This window comes from Orycteropus afer, unplaced genomic scaffold (assembly GCF_000298275.1).
Source record: "Orycteropus afer afer isolate SDZICR_OR568_19922 unplaced genomic scaffold, OryAfe1.0 scaffold00064, whole genome shotgun sequence".
Classification (NCBI taxonomy): Eukaryota; Metazoa; Chordata; class Mammalia; order Tubulidentata; family Orycteropodidae; genus Orycteropus; species Orycteropus afer.
Window position 1 is genome coordinate 11549964 of NW_006921651.1, and position 24658 is coordinate 11574621.

General features: G+C 40.8%; 1 protein-coding gene across 1 annotated transcript in view; it reads right to left on the bottom strand.

Annotated features, from left to right (window-relative positions):
- Positions 1 to 5418: 5418 nt before the first annotated feature.
- Positions 5419 to 24658, bottom strand: part of CC2D2B (coiled-coil and C2 domain containing 2B) — a 150861-nt gene continuing 131621 nt past the window's right edge. Inside the window, 6 exon segments of the mRNA XM_042780823.1 lie at positions 5419 to 5607; positions 7786 to 7963; positions 10570 to 10628; positions 12753 to 12875; positions 13445 to 13579; positions 21520 to 21633. Coding sequence (XP_042636757.1) covers positions 5419 to 5607; positions 7786 to 7963; positions 10570 to 10628; positions 12753 to 12875; positions 13445 to 13579; positions 21520 to 21633 — 798 coding nt within the window.

The following is a 24658-nucleotide window of genomic DNA, read 5'->3' on the forward strand; positions in this document are numbered from 1 at the left end:
CCGTGGATCTAACCTGCCTTCTCTCATATTGCAACAGCCCCATGCACCCTTGGGCTCCTCAGTGGGATGGTTACTCCAAATGTGCTTTTGCCCTTTCCAGCCCCGCAACTCCTAACATACTTTCTCTGGAAATTCTGCTGTCCCTTTAAGTTCTCAAAACTCACACCTCCTAGAGAAACAATTTTCTCTTCCTTTTCCTTATTCCTGTAGCTTTAGAGAGTTCCAAAAGCTTTGAAGGAAGAGTATTGATACTTTTAGTGATCTAGCTTGTCAAATTCATAGCGGTTGTAATTAATCATCTGTGATAGTAAATCAGAGGTCCCTGGATGGCGCAAGTGGTCTGTGATCTGCTGCTAACATACAGATTGGCGGTTGGAACCCACCCAGGGCAGCTAGTAAAGGCCCGGTGAATTACTTCAGTAATGATTCCAAACCAAACCCATTACCAAGGAGTCGATTCCAACTCATAGTGGAACTGCCCCACAGGGTTTCCAAGGTAGAGTTGTCCCATAGGGTTTCCGAGAGGCTATGAATCTTTAGGAAGCAGACTGCAACATCTTTCTTGCAGAGCATTGATGAGTTCTAACCCGGTGGTTAAGCAGCCTTGTGCTGAACCACTGCCCCACCAGGGTTCCCTCCATAAAAGTTACTACAGCCAAGACAACTCTATGGAGCAGTTCCACTCCATAACACATAGGGTCTCCATGAGTCTGAATCAACTGAAAGGCAATGGATTTGGTTAATTAGTGAAACCTAATCAGTTGTATTTTAACCTGTTTGGTGGAGTGTCACAACAGAAAGTTCAGCCTACGACAGTGATCCTCACATTTCTGAGAATGTAAATCAACCTCTTTGTAATAATTAAAACTCTTGGAACCCCAGACTCTGTTACTTAGAATCCTTTGTCCCAAAAGAGGCATGATGGTGAAGAGCTACTATAAAGTGAGAGAAAGGGGCCTTGGTGGCACAGTGGCTGAGTGCTCGGCGGCTAACCAAAAGGTTATGGAGAGAGTGGTGGTGGTTCCACCCACCAGCCGCTCTGTGGGAGAAAGATGTGGTAGTCTGCTTCTGTCAAAATCACAGGGGCAGTTCTAACCAGTACTAGTAGGTCACCATGAGTTGGAATCGACTCAATGACCCTCAACAACAAAATGAGAAATACATATTACATGAGTTTCAGTTATCACAATGATCTCTCCATACATTTGAAAAGTGGCAGGAGGTATATATGTGAGCCATAGTCCATCTATGTTGTTGTTGTGTGCCACTGAGTCCATTCTGACTCATAGGGATCCTGTAGGACAGGGCAGAATGGCCCCCATAGTCTTTCCAAGGCTATAATCTTTAGGAATCTTGTACTTTGGTCATATTGTTAGAAGAGACCAATCCCTAGAGAAGGATATCATGCTGGGTAAAAGGGGAAGACCCTCAACAAGATGGAGACACAGTGGCTCCAATAGTGGGCTCGAGAACAGTAACGATTGTGAGGAAGATGCAGGCGCAGGCATTCATTTTGTTCTGTTGTACACAGGAGTTGGCTATGAATTGAAACCAACTAAATGGCACCTAACAATAACAACATGGAAACAGACTGCTGCATCTTTCTGCTGTGGCATGGCTGGTGGGTTTTTACTGCCAGCCTCTCAGATAGCAGCTGACTACCAACCATTGTGCTACCAAGGCTCCTTAGTTCACCTATATTAAACCACAAAAAACAAACTCACTGCCATGAAGTCAGTTCTGATTCATAGCAACCCCCATTAGGTTTCTAAGACTGTAAATCTTTATGGAAACAGACTGTATCATTCTTCTGCAGAGCAGCTGGTGGATTCAAACCACCAACCTTTCAGTTAGCAGTCAAATGCCCTCACCACTACACCACCAGAGCTCCTAGTTCATCTATAGATAATGCTTCTGCCAGAATCTAGAGCTATGGGATCAAATGGCAGAAAGAGGGACACTCAGAGGCAGAAGTTGGTGGAGCCCAGGCTTGTCCAGGGAAAGGCTAACCTGGGGGGGGGGGTCCTCAGTTGCAGGAGTTCCCTGGAGAGGAGCTGGACACATAGGCTAAAAGTTCAGTACCATTTATAACGATATTTAAGTAGAATCTACCTTCTCTGGTTTCCATTCATGTACACTGAACAACTTGATGACAATAATTTAGCTTCCCAACAACTTAAAATGTTCAAGGCCTATTTAAGAACTCTTTTCAGGAAAACAGGTCACAGACTACTATCATCAGTGTAATAGTTGGTTGTCTCTCACAGTGTCTGCTTTGAAGATTTTATTCACTGGGTGATCACGCTGAAATCACTCTCCTCATTTTCTGGATTTGCCTCATATGAAGGTAGCACAGTGATTCAGACTCAGCTGCTCACTGGAAAGCTGTGGTTTGAACCCCCGCCCCCCAGTCGCTGTGCTGGTGAGATGTGGCAATCTGTTCCCACAAAGATTACAGCCTTGGGGAAGTTCTACCCTCTGTCCTATAGGGCCACTATGAGTGTGTGTTAGATTAAATTCAAATTCATTACTATTTCTTTATTCTTAAAGTTGTTGTTGTTGTTATGTGCCGTAGAGTCGGACCCGACTCATAGAGACCCCTCCTTGGGTTTCCGAGGCAATTATCACTATGGAAGTTTGCTTAATTCTTAAAAAACAGACAGAAACCTTAAGTCCGTGCTCTTACTGAGTTTATATTTTACCAGGAAGAGTAGAACATAGTAAGTGAACAGCAGTAACAACAACAAAACGTGCCATGTGGTGACAAGCTCTATGAAGAAAAACAAACAAGGCTATAGAAAGTAACAGGGGGCAGCCATTGTTTTATGTAGGATGATCAGGGGTAGCCGCTCAGTAAGTTAAAGTTAAAAGGCCCGAGGGAAGTTGAGGGAGCCTGCAGATATCTTGGGTCTGAGCATTCCAGGCAGAGGGAACAGAAAATGCAAAGGCTCTAAGGTTCAGAATGAACAAAAAAGCAAGTGTGTGGCTGCACTGAAGTGAAGATAGGAAAGACATTTCAAGTGAAGGAATCAGTGGTTAGTGAAGGTATAAAAGAGTGGATGGAAAAATAGCAGAAAATCGGGATCATGAGCAGAGTGTGGAAACTGCAGTGTAAGGCACAGGTGGGTTTGGCAAGACAGGAGGCTGGGAGCAAATTCTTTGGAAAAGGTTTATAACTCACAGTGGACAGCTACTGATTTTAAAGTTATTTAAATTTTTTCAGTGAATGCATACGAAAGTAAAATATTCAAGCACAAGACTGAATACAGTGACTAGCAAGCAAGACTTCCATATCCCCAGCTGTTCCCAGAGTAACACTATTAGTTTTCTCACTATTCTTTTCAGAGATATCTAGGTATATTTAACTGTACATATACATAACCCCTTGTAGTACTTCGTGCTCAAGTGGTAGCACTTTACATGCTCTGTTCTTCAAAGCTTTTGTCATACAGAATATGCTAGTGATTGTTCCATTATAAAACATGCAAGATTTCTTCCAATGGCTGCATTTTATTCCACTGGATGCAGTGAATGGCCTGGGAGCCAGAAGGCCTGGACTCTGGCCTAGGTTCTTGCTTTATTGCTCCCTAGTAGAGTGGACTTTGGGAGGTCATTTCCCTCCTCTAGGCTTCACGTTCAATATCTATAAAATGAAGTGGATTATGACTGAGATTCCTTTTGACTTTAACATTTTAGGTTCCTCGATCTTGCCACACACATGTAAAGTCTTCTGTAGGGAAAGAAGCCCAAATACGCCCCATAAATCTCTATTCATTATAAAGTAACCTCAAGCTGGTTTAAGATTAACATTGCTGTAAATAAATGAGAGGGAGCTCTGGTGGCATAGTGCCTAAGGCATTTGACTGCTAACCACAAGGCTGGCACTTCAAACCCACCAGCCACTCCTCAGCAGGAAGGTTGGGTAATCTACTTCCATAGTGATAGTACCCCGGAAACCCAAGGAGGGGTCACTATGAGTCGGATCTGACTCGAGGGCACATAACAACAACAACAGCCCATACTGGGGGCATTTGGGAGGGAATAAAGTTTGGGGGATTCTTCCTTTTTCCCTCTTGATGGGAAAATGACCCAAGGAGCCTCAGGGCTCCTGCAATGGGAAAAATGAATTTTCTTTCTTTTACCTTCACCTCCTATAAAACTGGGAGCTCCAGTGGTGCAGTGCCTACGGCATTTGACTGCTCACCAGAAGGCTGGTGGTTCAAACCCACCAGCCACTCCTCAGAAGGAAGGTTGGGCAATCTACTTCCGTAGTGAAACTGCTTCAGAAAACCAAGGAGGGGTCGCTATGAGTCAGATTCAACTTGATGGCAATGAGTTTGGTTTGGTCATATAAAACTCCTCTGATCAACTTTTGGAAATACTTCTCTCTTGATTATTTTGTCAATGATGTTTTATTTAACATTTAAGTATATACATACTTTTCACAATGAAGCCCAGAACAGTCACATACAAGGAAGTGCAGTGGATCTATGTCCACCTTTCTTGAGGGATTCTCAGGGTCTCAGTGGGCCTCCTTGGCACTGCCACTGTGAAAGAAAAGCCGTAGACAATTGCCAGATGCTAAGTGGGAGGCATTCGTCCAGGAAAGGAGGAGCCAGGAGCCGGGACCACAGGATCAAGAGAAAAGATTAGATTTGATAGTTTCCTCATCCAGTCTCTTCCAAATACTCGCAGCAGCTGGAAGGACTACATGTCAGTAACAACTTAAGTACAAACTTTTGAGAACCCCCTCAGAAGCCCACCTTAGCCCTCAGCCCAACATGGTAGATTTTCCTTTTTTCTTTCCTTGTGAAATAAAGTTTTATCTTATGAGAGGCAATGACTGTTGGCTTCCATCTGAGTGTCTTCTGTCTGGCACTGCATCAGAACCAGCATCAAACATACCAGCCTTGCTTTAGTAATGACATATTCCACAAGGCAGGGATCTTACAGTGCATCAGAATGACCTGGGAGCACACTGAAAATAACGCAGGTTCTGGATTCCACCCCAGTGTTTCTGATTCAGTCACTCTTGGTGCATCTATGTTTTCATCAAGGCTCCCCAGGTGATTGTGGTCAGGGTGGTGTGAGGCCCACAATTTGAGGAACACTGGTCTTAGGTGGAAAGGCCAGAGGTGTTTCTTTCCCAGAATAAGACATGTAGACAGTGACTGAAGGCAGCCAGACTGCCCTAAAGGTCCTCTTTTGAGGAGGTCTCTGGTGAGGAGGTCATCTAGACTGTCTTCAAAGATCCAAGATGAGTCTCCATGGTGCACAACTCTAGAAGTGGACTGATAACCGGGCTCAGCACTTGGCTGGACTTGAGGATACGCAGCAAAATCCCAAAGTATCAGAAGAGTGTTGGCTGCTTCAGATCCAAGGACCCAAAATACAATTCTTCCATTTTCTCTTCTTTTGTCACTGATGTCGGGCTAAGGAAGCCAAATAGACCCAAACAGATAATATGTTGTTTGGGTATGGGTGAATGTATACAGCTAGAGCAAATTCTGTCTGGGGAACATCAGAAGAGTGAATTCCAGTTTGGTACACAGCATCAATAACTGACTGGACATCAGTGTATGGCATCTGGATGGGAAATCCTGCCACCTGGAGCAAAGACAGAACAACAAACAAACCCATGTGACAGTTATGAAGGTGAACCTGGAATAACAGCATGTAAGATCACAGCAGCCTCAAAGAAGTGGTCATCATAAAGTAATAATAGCATTTTGTGAGCACTTACTATGTTCCAGGTACAGTGCTAAATGCTTCACAGACATATTTAATCCTCAAGCAACCCTATAAAAGAGGTTCTGTTTTATCCCTACTTTGAATAGAGAAGAGCAGAGTCAGGTCTGCCTGATGCCAGAGCCTGCACACAACATTCCATATACTTACACTGTTTCTAGAATAGTAAGTTACCTACAAGGAAATTACATTTTCCTGAAAATGAGGAATTTAAGTGAGAAGTTTGGAAGAACTTTTTAAATGCTGATTCAACGTATATTTATTAAATGACTACTACATGATGGGATTAAAGAATTGTGGAATATGGTCCCATGCCAAATTATCTACTAAATAATGTATACTTGATAATCATAACCTATTTCAAGTCTTAGATTACTTACTTCAGGAGGCTTTTCCTGGCCCTAAATCTGTTGACATTCACAAGGTCTTATCATGTTATCCCATAGTACACTGTACTCTAGTAAAGTACTCACTTAACAAACCATATTGCAATTACCTGTTTTGTTGTCTGTCTAAATAGCCCACAATCTTTGTGAATGTAGGGATGGTATCTGTCTCATTCACTGCAATAACCCCAGTGCCCAGTGCAATGCCCAGCACATATATTAATAATAATAGTCAATATTTATAAAGGTTGGGCAATCCTACTTCCATAGTGATAACTGCCTCGGAAACCCAAGGAGGGGTCGCTAGGAGTCGGGGCCGACTCGATGGCAAATAACAACAACAACAAGTGCTGGATAGGAGCTCTGGTAGTGTAGTGCCTAAGGCACTTTATTGCTAACCAGAGGCTAGCGGTTGAAACCCACCAGCCACTCCTCGGAAGGAAGGTTGGGCAATCTACTTCTGTAGTGATTTTCCCTCGGAAACCCAAGGAGGGGTCGTCATGAGTCAAGTCCAACTCGATGGCACACAACAACAACAAGTGCTGGGTATTATTTTAAGTACTAACTTAGTTAATCCTCACCACAGTGTCAAAACAGATAACTAATTTTATCCTTGTTTATTGGATGGGGTAGAAGTATTGCCACAGGTGAAAGCCAGTAAGTGGTTGAGTCAGGATTTGAATCCAGAGTTTAGGATTCAGTCCAGGTTTACGATTGTCAACTGTGTATTATTAAACTGTATTATGAAATAGATAAATTTATGTAGAAGCTACAAATTTTAAACCTTAGCATCTAACTATGCTTTGCTTATCTCTTTACCTCTAATTACACTGAAAATAAAATCAAGCAAAAACAAAATAACTTCCTCTGTTCATTCATGAAGAGTAGTGCCTGCAGATACTTTTTTGGGAGCCTAAGGACTGATATTGGCAGTCTCTCAACTCCCAGCAGATCCTGCCTTCTTCCAGGGGTTGCCCTCAGTGACAACTTCTAGTCTATTGACTGATAGAAGGAAGAAGTCTCATTCTTGGAAGGCTGAGGCCTCACAGGGAGGAGAAGAGGAGAGGATACCCAGAATTGGGGTTGGGGGTACAGGAAGGAAAGGAGGACCCCAACAATATACTAAATGCCCACCACATGTGGTTATGGACTTGTTGAGTTTGAATTGTCTTTTAATTACCCAAGAAGATGTCAAATGGGCAAGTGAATGTGTAAGATTGGAGGTTAGAAGACAGGTCTGGGCTGGATATTTAAATTTGGGAGTAATTAGCATAGAGAACATATTAAAGCTTGTTTGGAGTCCTCTTATCCAGAACCAAGGACAGTGAATCCAATCTATCACTACCATCCACATATCATTTCATGGTTTCTTAGTTGCAGGGTAGTTTCTTTCTGGACATCTCTAACCAAAGTCTGTAGTTCACTCATCACAAAGCATGATTGGTTTCAAGAAAATGTCATGCAATGTGGTCCTTGGAATAGTTGTTCACTACATTTAAAATTCTTTGGTCTATAAGTAAACACATTTTAATACCAAAATACCTATAAACATTTTAGGGCTATTTAAGATTGTAACTATTATTACATTAGATGGTAATTAACAATACAGATAAAATGAATGTCATCAGTGCAAAGCTAATCATATACAAACCCAATAAAATTGTAGCAGTCTTTCAAATTCACTCTCTTCTTCAAATGAAACAAAGCTTCCTGTTCCAGGTTCCAGCTTAGGAAGGATTTGTCGCAAAATAGAAGTACATTGTCGATTCCAACGTGTTGGCTGTTTAGGTCGCCATTCCATCATTTTACACTTTAGAGATCTTTCAATTCTGGAGTAAGAATGCAAAGATTATTTCTGACAAATTAAAAATGTAATAAGAGCTTTGTGACTTTTATTGAAGTATGAGAATGATACTTTTTGGAATTAGCAAGAAACCAGACCCCTATAGCTAGGTGAGTCTGTCATTATCTGCATTCATCAAGTCAGGGAGAAGCAGTTTCTTGCTTGACTTGAGAAGACGAGAAGCTTCTCTGGGCAGCCACAATTAGCCCTCAGTTACCTGTGTACGGGCAGCTGCCTTCTTGGTACAATTTAAGAACACTTACTAAGTTATTTGAATCCCTGGATGTGCAAATGGTTATTGCACTTTACTGCTAAGTGAAAGCTTTGAAGTTCAAGTCCATTCATAGGCACCCTGGAAGAAAGATTGGCAAGCTACTTCTGAAAAATCAGCTATCGAAAAACCTACAGAGCATAGCTCTACTCTGACACACATGGGGTCAGCATGAGTTAGAACTGACTTGACAGCAACTGGTGGTGGTGGTGGATTGACTTAATACTGGGTTGACATTCCTACTCTTCAAGACTTTCATAGGGCATTGTGTTTCTAAGAAATTGCCTTTATAAAGATTCAGCTATCTAACCTGGGATGATGACAGCAGGAATTAGTTTATTAGATCAGCTAATTCAGCAAACAGAATTGGGAGGGATTGAGGCACCAGGCTGATAAGTAAGTTGATTAGGCTCCTCCTACTAGAATGCAAGCTCTAAGAGACAGGGATTCTCACCTGTATACACAGTCCCTGGAACGATGTGCCTACTGATGAATTGTGCTGGGAAGGGGAGAGAAGGGTGCCACAGCATGGGGTGGTTGATGGGGCCTCCCTGGGAAGCTTCCCTACACAGGATGATTGGGTGTGACTGATTCTCTTACCCAGAATGGTCTGCAGAAGGACACACTAGGAGTTTCCTCTTAAGTGAGTTCATAATGCAACTACCGGCTTGAGACTTGCAAAAAGTCTCAGTAATGGTCATGTATCAGAATTACCTACAGGGTTTTATCAAATGTTTTCAGATATTGATTCAATATGTCTGGTCTAGGGCCTTGGTACTTGTATTTTAAAAAGTTTCAAAAGCAATTCTGACAAAAACTCAAAATTAAGAATCACTTATTTTTCCTTTTTTTTTTTTTTTAACTGGTGAGGAAGAGGAATGAAAGTGGTAGGGGAGGGAACTTCTGTTCTAGTAAAAGAAACAAAAAACCCACTGCCATTGAGTCAATCTGACCCATAGCAACTCTTTAGGACAGAGTAAAACTACCTCATAGGGTTCAGGACTGTAAAACTTTACAGAAGCAGACTGCTTCATCTTTCTCTTGCAGAGCAGCTGGTGAGTTAGAACCACTGATCTTTCAGTTAGCAGCCAAATGTTTTAACCACTATGCCACCAGAGCTCCTCAGTGAGAGAAGGAAGTGGCAAAATGATTTTTGTTGTGCTGTTTTGATTTATTAGGTCTTAAATGCCAGCCTGCTGTGTAAGGGTGAGTCACAGGGGGCAGCCATATCTAGAATCTGGACTAATCTGGAATAGGAATGAGGCCTGCTGCAAAGCCTATATCCTTTTGGGTTTGACTGAACACTTCCTTAGGGCATGTGTGTGTATGTGTTTGTGTGTTTGTCAGAAATTATATCTCCACCACCCAATTTTTTTTTTTTCTGAACCATTGTCTTGGTTCTCTAATGATGCTATCGTAGACATACCACAAATGGATGGCTCGAACAAACAGGAATTTATTCTCTCACAGTTTAGGAGGCTAGAATTCCAAGTTCAAAGTGCCGACTCTAGGGGATGGGTGAAGGCCCTTCTACCTTGGGCTTCAGCTCTGCCTACTGTTTCAGGCCTACCACAGCTGGAGGCTTTTTCTGGCTCATGCAGTTGCTGGCTGCTGAGGCTGACGGACCCAAGATCGACAAGTAAAATGGCAAAGTCCCAAGTTAACAGGCAATACGGCAGACCACGAGTTCAACACCAGAAACAATCCCAAGATTGACAGGCAGCATGGCAGGCCACTGAGATGAAGACTCAGCCAAAGGCAGGATCCAGATGTGCCAAAAGCTAGGCCCATTTTCAAAGCTTCTCCTTATATACTGGAAGAAGGTCATACCCCAAAGGCAGCTACTTAGCTGCTCACAGCAGATCCCATCATGGAGTTGATTACCAATTGCATTATGAGGAATAACTACATTCAGCTGCCCAGCCACTCAAACCCACAGCCCAGCCAAGTTGACATACAACCTTTACTACCACAACCACACTCTGAGTTGTGGGCCATTTACTGTTACATCCTTTCAAAAAATGTTAACTACTTCATCATCATTATTACTATATGTTCAACAGAAATCTTTCCTAAGTGGACCACAATGTTTTCAGAGGCAAACATTTTTAACTTACACTGTTCTTCCAAGGAGAGCCTTGGATGACAGAGGGGCCACTTTTTAGTGTATGTACCAAGAGACAGATGGGTGATTCAACGGAACCTATTATTAGAACTCCCTTTGCTTGCTCCTGTTGCTGAATCTAACAGGTATGTTTCAAGGCTGAAGGAGAGATTAGGGGGATAATATGGTGATTATAATATATAAATAAAGATCATACCTGTTCCTTAAGTCTTCTACCATGCTTTTATTAGTATCTGAATAAATTATTTCTTTAGGCTGAAATATAGACAACAGAAATTTAGGAAAGATTTTTTGGGAGACCATCCTTATGCCACATTCACCCCTGGCATGTTAGTTATAAGCCAAGAAAAAAAACAAACTCACTGCTGTTGAGTCAGATCCAACTCATAGCGACCCCTCCTTGGGTTTCCAAGGCAGTATCACTACGGAAGTAGATTGCCCAACCTTCCTTCCAATGAGTGGCTGGTGGGTTTGAACTGCCAGTCTTCTGGTTAGCAGTCAAGTGCCTTAGGCATGACACCACCAGAGCTCCTATGTTAGTTATAATGACTGGCAAAAACACTCAATCTCATAAAGAAAACATAAATCACAGTGTTTCCTTTGACTCTGTACTCCTTATCCAGGCCATGGGAGACAGAAAGGATTTATGAAAGGAGGTATTTTTCATGAGTAAGTTGGATTTGCTGCTCTGATTAATTTAGTCAAACAAGCATTTGCCTTATTTATGGATTCCACTGCATTATCTTGACAGCAGCACTAGTTTCTTCCACTTACAGAATGTGGGACCTAGGCTAAGTTGCTTAACCTCTCAAAGTCTCGGTTACTTTATATTATCATAGGGGCAATAACAGTGCCTACTTCACTGGCATCTTAGGAAGGTTTTGAAATAAGTAATAACACATAATGTCTGGCACATAGTGACTGCTCAGTAAACATGGGTGTTATTATAATTACTCTTATAACATGGCTTATCACCTTCCTTCTTCGATTGAGTATTCCATTTCTTTCAGCTGGTGGGATCCAGGTTTTTGTGTTTATGTGCATGCATACACAAGCATACACTTTTCACTTGGTATAGAGGATTTCATTGTATGACTACAGCCCATCAGTCGTTTCCAATGGTTTTCTATTTCAAGCAATTTTATAATGAACACTGCTGTACTAGTTTCCCTGTACGTATGTGGATGTTTGAGCATCATCAACTTTATAAAATACTGTCATATTGCTTTCCAAAGCATACAAAGCAATTTACACTCCCTATCATTTCGCTACATTTTTGCCAGCACTTTGTATGAGGCCAATACTTTTTTTTCTGGACAATTTTATGTATGTTAAATAGTGTCTTATTGTTTTAAATTGTATTTCCTTGCTTATGAGTGAGGTTGAGCATTTGAGCTTCTGCTTCTACAAACTGTCTTTCATCTATTTTTCTATTGTTCGTTCTCTCTCTTTCACCCTTCCTCTCTCCCTCTGGGCTCCCAGCTCCTACTTTATAGGTTTTGCAATTTCCTTCACCCTGGCATCCCAGGGCCCTCACTCCAGAAACAGCTGTTGCAATGGTACTTGGGGTGCCTTCTTGAGGGGTCACTGAGTCCTTCACAGATCCACCAGCCCGGCCATCTGGCGATTTAAACAGTCTCTGATCTCAGACCTGTGCTTTCGCCTCCTGCCTCCCAAGCAGTGAGCCTGTAGCTCTCCACCCTAGTTTCTTTGAGAGCTCTGGTGGCGTAGCACCTAATGCATTTGACTGTTAACCAGAAAGGAAGACTGGACAACCTACTTCTGTAGAGATCAGAAAGCCAAGGAGGGGTTGCTATGAGTCAGATTTGACTCATGGCAGTGAGTTTGGAGATTTTTTTTTAGTCTTCTTTAAAAAGTAGGGGGGCTGAGGAGTCTTATTCCAGTTCGGGCTTCAAAATGTAGTTCTCTGATTTTTATGAAGCATTTTCAGACTTTTTTGACACCATTGTGTCAGCCCTACTCACTGCTAGTGTTATTCTATGAGAAAACTATCATGGCTCAGTTTTTATATTTTATCATTGTCATGGATATGGAACAGAAGGGCTAGGTCAAAAGAAGAACTTACTATACCATTCTGACATTTTATTTTTATGTTTTATGGTTAAACTTTTTTAAATTCAATTTTTACAATCTAAATTTATATTTGAGACGAGAGCTTCTCAATTCCTCTTTTTTGCAGGTAGGGGAAAGTGACCAGATTAGGCCAAATATGGGCTAGGTGACAGAGAAAAGTGTTTGTTTGTTTTTTTAATTAGCACTTGTCAAAGAATTCAACAATCAACAAGAGCAGTTCACACAAATAAAGATCAACATCAACAGCAACTCTCATTCAGGAACACTTCAGAGAATATGACATACCTGTATGCTTTGTGCTTTTGGCCCTTGAAAATTTTTTGGAAATAACTGTTTCCAGAAACCTTCCTTTGAATAGTCAAAATGTACAGCCATTGGTGTATTATTCTGCTGGATATTAAACCACACCTATTAAAACATCAACAGAAAATCAGTGTGGGCCATGGAAGCACAAAGCTCATTGCTGGTGAGGATGGAACGACATTTTACAGCCCTGCTATCCAACAAAGGAGCCCTTGTGGTGCAACGGCGAGGCACCTGGCTGCTAACCCAAAGGGGGGTGGTTTGAACCCATCAGTGGCTCCATGGATAGAAAGACCTAAAGATTACAGCCTAGAAAACCCTGAGTTGCAGTTCTACATTGGGTTGCTATGAACCAAAAACCGACTCAACAACACCTAACAACAACACTGTGCAACAATGTGGCAGAAACCAAGGAAGGCTCTGAGGCAGAAGTAAAGAGATCCCAGGCTTATGTGAACATTAGACTGACTGTTCATTGGTTCTCCGCTCTAGACACACTACAGAATCACTTGGGGAGCTTTATAGACAAAAGGTTGCTCAGGCCCCATCCCTAGGATTCTTTTTTTTTTTTTTTCAAAGCTCTCCAGATGCTTTTAATGTGTAACTAGGGTAAAGACCACTGGTTTGACTCTTAAGGAGATAACTCAAAATAAGAATTGTTTCCATATACTTACATTTCCATCATCAAACAAACAGTCTACACTTTGTAAAGGACAAAATGGATCAAACTGCTTGTGATATTGCCCAGTTAGTGGATTCCAAAGCAAATATTCATCAGTTTCCTGAGTTAACACATAAGCCACATGTCCCTGTACAATGGAAAAGGTTAAGCATTTTTGGTAGGTGACTGATTTAACTCATTTCTGTATAATTATTTTTCTCTGGACATACCTCTTACAGAGTACACCTTTCTTAGTAAAGAATAAAAACTTCAGGTAATAATAAGACTAACATTTATGAGTACGTATGTATATCAGGTTCTGTGCTAAACATTCACACTAATTTTTTCACTTAATTCACTCTAAATTCTGAGTTAGAGATGATTATTATACTCATCTTTTAGATGAAGAATCAGAGGTTAAGGAGCTTGTCGAGGGTGCCAGTTATTACTGTTTTGTCAGGACATAACTGATGCTCAGAGGAGTATAAACAGCTGAGCTCACAGTAAGTGGCAGTGCTGGCTTTTGAACCCTATCTGACTGGCCCCTAAACTCGTATTCTTACCACTGTGCTCTGTAGCCCAGTCCACCTAACCCCAGAGCTCTTGCTCTTTCTTTATCGCTCTGCTGGTCATTTTTTACAATAAAGAAGTGGTCTTCACCTCAACCATGCTGTTGTTGTTAAGTGCTGTTGCGTCAGTTCTGACTCAAAGTGACCCTATGTACAACAGAAAAAACACCACCCACTCCTCCACCATCCTCACAATTGTTGTCATGTTTGAGTCTGTTGCTGCCACAGATCTCCTTAAGGGTCTTCCTATTTTTCACTGATCCTTAATTACACCAAGCACGATGTTCTCCTGTAGGGACTGGTCTCACCTGGTAACATGTCCAAGCTATGTAAGATGAAGTCTCACCATTCTCACGTCTAAGGAGCATTCTGCCTGTACTTCTTCCAAAATAGATTTGTTCATTCTGGAAGTCCATGGTATATTTAATATTCTTCACCAACATCATAATTCAAAAGTATCAATTCTTCTTTGGTCTTCCTTATTCACTGTCCAGTTTTCACACGCACATGTTGTTGTTAGGTGCCCTTGATTTGCCTCTGACTCATAGTGACCCAATGCACAGCAGAACGAAACACTGCCCGGTCCTGTGCCAGCCTCACACACCTTGCTATACCTGAGCCCATCGTAGCAGCCACTGTGTCAATCCATCTCCTTGAGGGCCTTCCCCTTTTTCATTGACCCTCCACTTTAACAAGCATGATCTTCTCCAGGGAGTGGTCTCTTCTGACAACATGACCAAAGTAGGTGAGACGAAGTCTGGCTATTCTCGCTTCCAAGGAGCATTCCGGCTGCACTTCTTCCAAGGACAGATTTGTTAGTTCTTTTGGCAGTCCATGGTACTTTCAGTATTCTTTGCCAACACCACAACTCACAAGCATCAACTCTTCTTTGGTCTTCTTTATTTATTGTCTAGCCCTCACATGCACATGAGGTGATTGAAAATACCAGGGCTTGCGTCAGGTACACTTTAGTCCTCCAAGTGATATATTTGCTTTTTAACACCTGAAAGAAGTCATTACAGCAGATTTGATAATACAATACATTATTTGAGTTCTTGATTTCTGCTTCCAAGGGTGTCGACTGTGGATCCAAGTAAAATGAAATCTTTGACAACTTCGATATTTTCTCTGTTTATCATGATATTGGTTATTCATCCAGCTGTGTGGATTTTTGTTTTATGTTGAGGTGTAACCCATACCAAATATTGTAGTCTTTGATCTTTATCAGTAAGTGCTTCAAGTCCTCTTCACTTTCAGCAAGCAAGGTTATGTCATCTACATACCACAATCCTGATGCCACATTCTTTTTCATAAATTCCAGGTTCTTGGATTATTTGATCAGCACACAGATTGTCAGGAGCTCCGGTGGCATAGTGCCTAAGGGATCTGACTGCTAGCCAGAGGCTGAGAGTTCAAACCCACCAGCCACTCCTTGGCAGGAAGGTTGGGCAATCTACTTCCGTAGTGATACTGCCTCAGAAACCCAAGGAGGGGTCGCTATGAGTTGGACCTGACTCGACGGCAGTATGTTGCGTTGTTGCATACAGACTGTCTTAGTTATTTAGTGCTGTTATAACAGAAATACCACAGGTGGATGGCTTTGAAAAACAGAAATTTATTTTACCACAGTTTAGGATGTTAGAAGTCTGAATTCAGAGTGCCAGTTCTGTGGGAGAACTTTCTTTCTGTGAGCTCTAGTGGAAGGTCTTGGACTCCTTTCAGTGTCTGTGGGTCTGCTGTCCCTTGGAGATCTCCATGTGTCTTGGCATCAATCTTTCCCTGGGTCTAGAAGGTTCTCAGCAAAGGTCCCTGTATCCAAGGGATGCACTCTGCTCACAGCTCTTCTTACTTGGTGGTAGTAGGTTCCTCAGATATCTGGTAACTTGTTTGATCTCTTTTACATCTCAAAAGAGATTGACTCAAGATACAACCTAATCCTGTAGATTGTATCCTGCCTCATTAACATGATAGAGTTTAGTATTTACAATGCATAGTATAATTACATCAGATAACAAAATGGAGGATAATTACATCATAAGGAAAATCATGGCCTAACCAAGTTGACACATTCTGGGGGGACATAATTCAATCCATAACACAAATTGAATATGCATGGTGAATGGATACAACCCCAGTGCACACCTTTCCTGATCATAAACCATGCAGTATCCCCTTGTTCCATTTGAATGACTTTCTCTTCGTCTATGTACAGGTTTCTCATGAGCACAATTAAGTGTTCTGGAATTCCTATTATTCACAATGTTATCCATAATTTGTTATGATCCACACTGTCAAATGCCTTTGCATATTCAAAGAAAGGAAAAGATCTTTCTGGTATTCTCTGCTTCAGCCAAAATCCATCTGACATCAGCAATGATATCCCTCATTCCACATCCTCTTTCAATGTGGCTTGGATTTCTGGTACTTCCTTGTCAATGTACTGCTACAATCATTTTTGAATTATCTTCAGGAAAATTCTACTTGCATGTGATATTAATGATATTGTTTGATAATTTCTATTTTCTATTGAATCAGTTTTCTTTGGAATGGACACAAATATTGATCTCTTCCAGCTCTTGAACACAGAGTAGCTAAAGCAAGTGGAAGAAATGATGAAGTAAAAGAACTGAGCAGAAAATTTAGAAGAGTGGGTGGAGAAGAAAAAGTAAAGTATTATAATGAAATCTGCAAAGACCTGGAGTTAGAAAACTAAAAGCAGAGAACACACTTGGCATTTCTCAAACTGAAAAAAAACTGTAAAAAAAAAAAAAAAAAAATCAAGCCTTGAATTGCAATATGGAAGGATTTTATGGGAAAAATATTAAACAACATGGGAAACATCAAAAGAAGATGGAAGGAATACACAGAATCACTGTACCAAAAAGAGTTGGCTAGGTGCTGAACCATTTCAGGAGGTAGTACATGATCAAGAACTGGTGGGACTGAAGGAAGAAGTCCAAGCTGCGCTGAAGGCATTCATGAAAAACAAAGCTCCAGGAATGAATGGGATACCAGTTGAAATATTTCAACAAACAGATGCAACACTGCGAGTAATTACTCATCTATACCAAGAAATATGGATCTACCTGGTCAGTCAATTGGAAGAGGTCACATTTGTGCCCATTCCAAAGAAAGGTGATCCAACAGAAACAATCACGTAGCTGAGGTGAAACCATCTAGACTGCCTCTAAAAGTTTGGCTTACAGGTATAAATGTTTGCTGAAATATTGTTGGCTCTTTACTGCCATCTAGTGGCACTCTGGTGGCGTAGTCTGGGAGCTCTGGTGGCATAGTGCCTAAGGCATTTGACTGCTAACCACAACACCGGCAGTTCAAACCCACCAGCCACTCCTTGGAAGGAAGATTGGGCAACCTACTTCTGTAGTGATACTGCCTTGGAAACCCAAGGAGGGGTCGCTATGAGTCGGATCGACTCGATGGCAGTGAGTATGGTTTTTGTTTTTTGAGTGGCCCTTACAACTGCAGCTGGGTTGTATAGAACACTGACCACAGGTATTAAGTCAACAAAACTGACACAGAAAAAATAAGATATGCTGAGGAATATAGGTAAATAAATGACTGTGGCAAAAATTATGTGGCAAGTTTAGCAATACTGGCAGTTATCAAGATATTCTCAACAGATCTAGAAACAGTCCAAAAGAGGACAGCTTTCTGGAGGTACAAAGGCCAGTGTAGTAAAGAAATGCTGTTATAAAAGTTTCAGATAGGGAAACATGAATTTCTGGCTTAACTCTTGAAAGATTAAAAATTAGCTCAATGGATAATGGCATGAGGTATTCCCTAAAGATCTTACAATACAGTGTAGAAGCATACGGTGATGTTGATCACAGCAACCAACCACCACTATACCAAAAACAAACTCAGTGCCGTTGAGTCGATTTGACTCATAGCAACCCCTCCTTGGGTTTCTGAGGTGGTATCTCTACGAAAGCAGACTGCCCAACCTTCCTTCTAAGGAATGTCTGGTGGGTTAAAACCACCATTATAGTATTACTAAAATTACCACTACCATCACTACCATTCGGTATTTGCCATAAACCAGGTGATGTTTTCAATACCTTATACTTACTATGTAATCTAGTATTTCCAATAATCCAGTGAAGTAACACTATTATTAGTAGTATTTTACAAAAGAGAAAACCAAGAAGAAGTCATTCTTTACACTATATAAATTTTGTTGAACTCATATAATTCCAATGTTGTTGTTGTTGTTGTTATGTGCCATCGAGTCAGACCCAACTCATAGCGACCCCTTCTTGGGTTTCCAAGGCAGTATCACTATGGAAGTAGATTGCCCCATCTTCCTTCTGAGGAGTGGCTTGTGGGTTTGAACCGCCAGCCTCCTGGTTAGCAGTCAAGTGCCTTAGGCACTATGCTACCGGAGCTCCCAAATTCCAATGTTAGCTAACAAATTTTTGCCCATGATATTTCCTAACTGTTGTTGTTAGGTGCAGTTGAGTTGTCTCTGAGTCATAGTGACCCTCCTGTCTTGTGCCAGTCTCATGATCCTTGCTATATCTGAGCCCATCGTTGCAGCCACTGCATTGATCCATCTCACTGAGGGCCTTCCCCTTCTTCATTGACCCTCCACTTTACCAGGCATGATATCCTTCTTCAGGGAACAGTTCCTTCTGATAATATGACCAAAGTAGGTGAGATGAAGTCTGGCCATTCTCGCTTCCAAGGAGCATTCTGGCTGCAGTTTTTCCAGGACAAATCTCTTAGTTCTTTTAGCAGACCATGGTACTCTCAGTATTCGTCACCAACACCACAACTAAAAAGCATCAAATCTTCTTCAGTCTTCCTTATTCATTGTCCATCTCTCACATGCATATTAGATGATTGGGTTAGGCACAGTCTTCAAGGAGACATCTTTGCTCTTCATCATTTGAAAGAGGTCTTTTGCAGCAGATCTGCCCAATGCAATACATTGTCTGATGTCTTGACTGTTGCTTCCATTGGTGTTGATTGTAGAACCAAGTAATATGAAATCCTTGACAACTTCAATCTTTTCTCCATCCATTATGAAGCTGTTTATTGGACCAGTCATGAGGATTTTTGTTGTTTTATATTGAGGTATACTCCATACTGCAGACTGTAGTCTTTAATCTTCATCAGTAAGTGCTTCAAGTCATCCTCAGTTTCATCAAGCAAAGTTGTGTCATCCGCTTATCACAGGTTGTTAATGAGTCTTCCTCCAATACTGACACCACATTCTTCTTCATATAATCCAGCTTCTCGGATTATTTGCTCAACATACAAGTCGAATAAGTATGGTGAAAGGATACAACCTCGAAGAACTCCCTTCTTGATTTTGAACCATGAAGCATCCCTTTGTTCTGTTTGAATGACAGCCTCCTGATCTATGTACAGGTTCCTCACGAGTACAATCAAATGTTCTAGAATTCCCATTCTTCTCAATGTTACCCACAATTTGTTATGATCCACACAATCGAATGCTTTTGTATAGTCAATGAAACATAAGTAAACATCTTTCTGGTATTCTTTGCTTTCAGTCAAGATCCATCTGACATCAGCAATGATATGCCTCATTCAATGTCCTTTTCTGAATCCAGCTTGCATTTCTGGAAGCTCTCTATCGATATACTGCTGTAACTGTTTTTGAATTATCTTCAGTAAGATTTACTTGCATGTGATAGTAATGATATTGTTCGGTAATTTCCACATTCCATGGGATCACCTTTCTTTGGAGTGGGTACAAATATGGATCTCTACCAGTCAGTTGGCCAAGTTGCTGTCTTCCAAATCTCTTGGCATAATTGAGTGAGTGAGTGCCTTCAGTGGGGCATCCGTATGTTGAAACATCTCAATGGGTATTCCATCAATTCCTGGAGCCTAATTCTTTGCCAATTCCTTAAGTGCAGCTTTGACTTCTTCCTTCAGTACCATTGGTTCTTGATCATATCCCACCTTGTGAAATGAATGAACATTGACCAATTCTTTTTGGTACAGTGACTCTGTATATTCCTTCCATCTTCTTTTGATACTTCCTGCATCATTCAATATTTTGCCCATAGAATCTTTCAATATTGCAACTCAAGGCTTACATTTTTTCCTCTCCTCAGTTCTTTCAACTTGAGAAATGCCAAGCATGATCTTCCCTTTTGGTTTTCTAACTCCAGGTCTGTGAACATTTCATTATAGTAATTGGCTTTGTCTGTTCGAGCTGCTCTTTGAAATCTTCTGTTCAGCTCTTTTATCTTGTCATTTTTTCCATTTGCTTTAGCCACTCTCTGTTCAAGAGCAAGTTACAGAGTCTCTTCTAATGTCCATTTTGGTCTTTTTATTTTCCTTTCTTGTCTTTTCAGTGGCCTCTTGCTTTCTTCATTTATGATATTCTTGATGTCATCCCACAATTCCTCTGGTTTTCAGTCACTGGTGTTCAATGCATCAAATCTATTCTTTAAATGTCTCTAAATTCAGGAGGGATATTATTAAGGTCATATTTTGGCTCTTGTGGACTTGTTTTAATTGTCTTCAACTTTAACTTGACTGTGCATATGAGCAGTTAATGTTGTGTTCCACAATCAACTCCTGGCCTTGTTTTGGCCAAAGATATTGAACTCCATTGCCTCTTGCATAGTGGCTAAAGCACTTGACTGCTAACCAGAAAGCTGGTGGTTCAAACCCACCAGCCACTCCTCGGAAGGAAGGTTGGGCAATCCTACTTCCGTAGTGATACTGCCTTGGAAACCCAAGGAGAGGTCGCTATGAGTCAGGGCTGACTCGATGGCACATAACAACAACAACACAACAACATTGCCTCTTGGCACAGATATAGTCAATCTGATTCCTGTGTATTCCACCTGGTGAAGTCTACATGTATAGTTGTTGCTTATGTTGCTGAAAAAGGTATTTGCAATGAATAAGTCACTGGTTTTGCAAAATTCTATCATGCGATCTGCAGCATTATTTCTATCGCCAAGACCATATTTTGTAACTACTGGTAACTCTTCTTTGTTTCCAACTTTTGCATTCTAGTCAACATATCTTGACTGCATGTCCAGTCAATTTCAGACTGCAGAAGTTGGTAGAAATTTTCAATTTCCTCATCTTTGGCTTTGGTGGTTGGTGCATAAATATGAGTAACAGTAGTATTAACTGGTCTTCCTTGTAGGCATATGAATATTATCCTATTACTGACAGCATTGTACTTCAGAACATATCTCAAAACACTCTTTGTGACAATGAATGCCACACCATTCCTCTTCAATTTATCATTCCCGGCATAGTAGATCATATGGTTGTCTGATTCAAAATGGCTAAAACCAGTCCATTTCAGCTCACTAATGCCTAGGATATCAAACTTCATGTGTTCCATTTCATTTTTGAACTTCCCATTTTCCTAGATTCATACTAGATTCCTAACTAGTTTGTAAAAAGATGTAAATTTGGATTTGATGAAGTCTTTTAAACTTGCAACTAACATCTGATTTAGTTTTGTTAATCCTATTTAAATATTAACTTCAGCACTTACTTCCAACATTGAAGTTCCCAGGAGAACCAAGGCTTTCTTTCCAAAATACAAAAAGTAATTACAGAGAAGTATGGCATGCTCCTCCTTGTTTCCAATAGCCAAACTGATACAGCGCTAAGACAAAAAAAAAAAAAAAAAAGCAGCAATAGGACAAAAAAAGGATGAGGGGAAAGTTGAGTAATGCAAGTATCCATCAAATTTAAAGCCCATCTACTTCCTCCAGCTTTAAACATTCTTATTTTTACCAGGTTGCTGAGCTGACACCAAAGTCAAGAACCCCTTTTTGCCTCATAAACCACTATGACATCAGAAGAAGAGAACATTAGCTTAGAACACTGGGGTCACCTTTATTATGGAACACTTAACCAGGTAGATAATTTATTGTCCAAAATGGGACAATTTTTATTTAGGAAAAGCTTTAAACTACCTTGAGCAAACAGTGACATATGGACTGGTATTTTGAGGAAATCACATAGGTTTTTTTTTTTGTAGGAAGTGATCTTATGGTCAGTTTAGCTATACTCTGCCTTGTACCAGCATAGTGTTCTTAACACAAACAGAAAGAGGTTAGGAGTTGAAGCCCAATCAGGAAGATTGGAACTTCAACTAAAAGAACTGCACAGCAAATCTGGGTGTAATAGATCAAATGTAGGGCACCCAGCAGGTGGGCCTGTCATTAAGGCAGTAGGCTGCTAATCCAAAGTTCAGCAGTTATAACCCATCAGCCTCTCTGCAAGAGAGAGATGAGGCAGTCTGCTTCCATAAAGATTTAAAGCTTTGGAAACCCTATGGGGGGTCTCTATGAGTCTGAATTGATTCGATTGCGGTGGAGTAAAGTGGTACCGTTGCCGCACGACACAAACGGTTTACTCTTGGTTGTTACTCTTGGTTACTAAACTAAAATTTGGCAGTTTGGACCCACCCCATAGTGCAATGGAAGAAAGGCCTGGTGACTGGCTTCTACAAAGATTATAGCCAAGAAAAACCTCTTGATAGTGTTTTACTCTGTAACACATGGGGTTGCCATAAGTAGGAACTGACTCCATGGCAACTGATTTTGTTTTTTTGATTTGGTAAAGCCATGGTATGAGGAGAGAAAAGTTGCAGCAGGGTGAAAGACTAGTGGTCTATGACCTAGTTCTAATCTATATGTGAGTTTTGTTTGGCCCTTGAATATCAAAAAAAAAAAAAAAAGGAAAAATTTCACACAAAAACCTGGATTTCTCACCTCATTTGAAAAAATCAAAACCTATGTCAACATATGTGGACTCAAATGTTGATAGGGCCACAATCCGTCTATTAGGACATGAGTTCTCCAGTTCATTTCAGTCCCAGAGAAGGACTGTGGTACGCAAGGAGGTATGGGGCAGGGATCTTGGGAGTTCTTGGCAGTGGCTACTTACCAACCAGTATGGAAGCATTCCAGTGTTTTAATAATGGATAGGCCATAAATGTACACGCTGACAGAATGTGATAGATAGTGAGAGACAGGGGTTAGGAGGATGGTAAGGAGGCTCTTCTGAAAGAAAAGTGTGAACAGGAGAGCTAAGAGTAGAATATAAGTAGTGTTCGTGTAAGTAGAGGTCAGTGTCAAGCTAGAAAGCTACCCTGAGCTGATTTCACAAGAGAGGGAGATGAGTGAGAGTAAGTCAGTCACTTTTCCTGAGAGCCACAGTTTGTGTTATTGTTGTTATGTGCCACGGAGTCCACATCTTTTCATATATTATTTAATATATTCCCTTCAAACCCCCTAAATGATACAGAGGAGGGAATCAAGGTCCAAAGAGGTTAAATAACTTAGGTCACACAATTAGTAAGTGCTTAAACAGGGATTTGAACCCAGGTTTATTTGACTCCAAAGTCCAAGTCCTTTCCACTATATACTACACTGCTCCCCTCCCCTCCACAGCTTGGTAGGATGGAAATTTGGGACAGAACATTAGGAAATGTGGTCAGGGCCTCTACCATTTTCTCTGCCTATTCACTCAACTCTAATATGTGGAGGCAATTTATAAAGAAATTACTCAAACTTAGAATTGGCTAACAACCTTGGAAGGGAGATATTTTAAAAATCTGATGTTTTCAATTGCTACCAAATGAGAATATATATTAAAATATATTTTAAGAAATAATGTTTATTTTACTGTGGTTCAAGGGACCTAATTTTAATATAATTTTAAAAAATAAATGGAAAACTCAGGCTTGAATGGAAAGTGACATCTGAAATAAACTGTGGTTAGAGGACCTCTGGTAGCATAGTGCCTAAGGCACTTGACTGCTAATCAGAAGGTTGACGGTTCAAACCCACTAGCCACTCCTTGGAAGGAAGGATGGGCAATCAACTTCCATAGTGATACCGCCTCAGAAACCCAAGGGGTTGCTATGAGTAGGGTCCTACTTAAAGGCACATAACAACAACAACAACAACAACATTATTAGACTATGTGACCAAAGCACTAATGTCTCCTGGTGACACCTCATCTAAATTGCAGGCTCAGCTTTTGTGAAGAATCAGTAGATTTTACTTTTTTTTCCAAATATTAAGTATGGTAACCTAGTTAAGTTAGTGGAAAGGATAGTAATTTGAAAGAGGTGGAAAAATATGGTAATGAATGCTTCAGGAGTTTTTTCAGAGTAGGGGGAAGGCTAGTTCTTGTGACTATAACTCAGTAAAACAACAACATGCAACCATTGCTGTCGAGTCAGATCCGACTCATTATTCAATGGCAGACTGAATTTTTTTGTGTAACACTCAAATCAATTGTATACTCAAGGGCGTTCCATGACCAAAAAGTTCATGGCAATAGGAAGGCATTAGTCAAAAGAAATCTCAAGCCTATAGCAGGCTTTTAGTTATGGATATTAATTATAAATTTTGGGATGGAAGACTTGGGGTACTAGTATGAATGTATTTTTAGCTTAGTTTCTTACAATATTCTGCAGAATCATAATGCCCCTAAATACATTCTGAGTCTTGGAAGAGCCTAGAGGTAACAGGTTCTACCAGATTTGAATCACTTGATTTTGGAGCCAAATCACTACTTGTCACTCCCTTTGTCCCAGTTAGCAGGAGATAAGGTTGCTGACCTATTAAGTTCCATTTAACAGGTTAAAGTTAGCCCTGTACCCCCTAAATCTA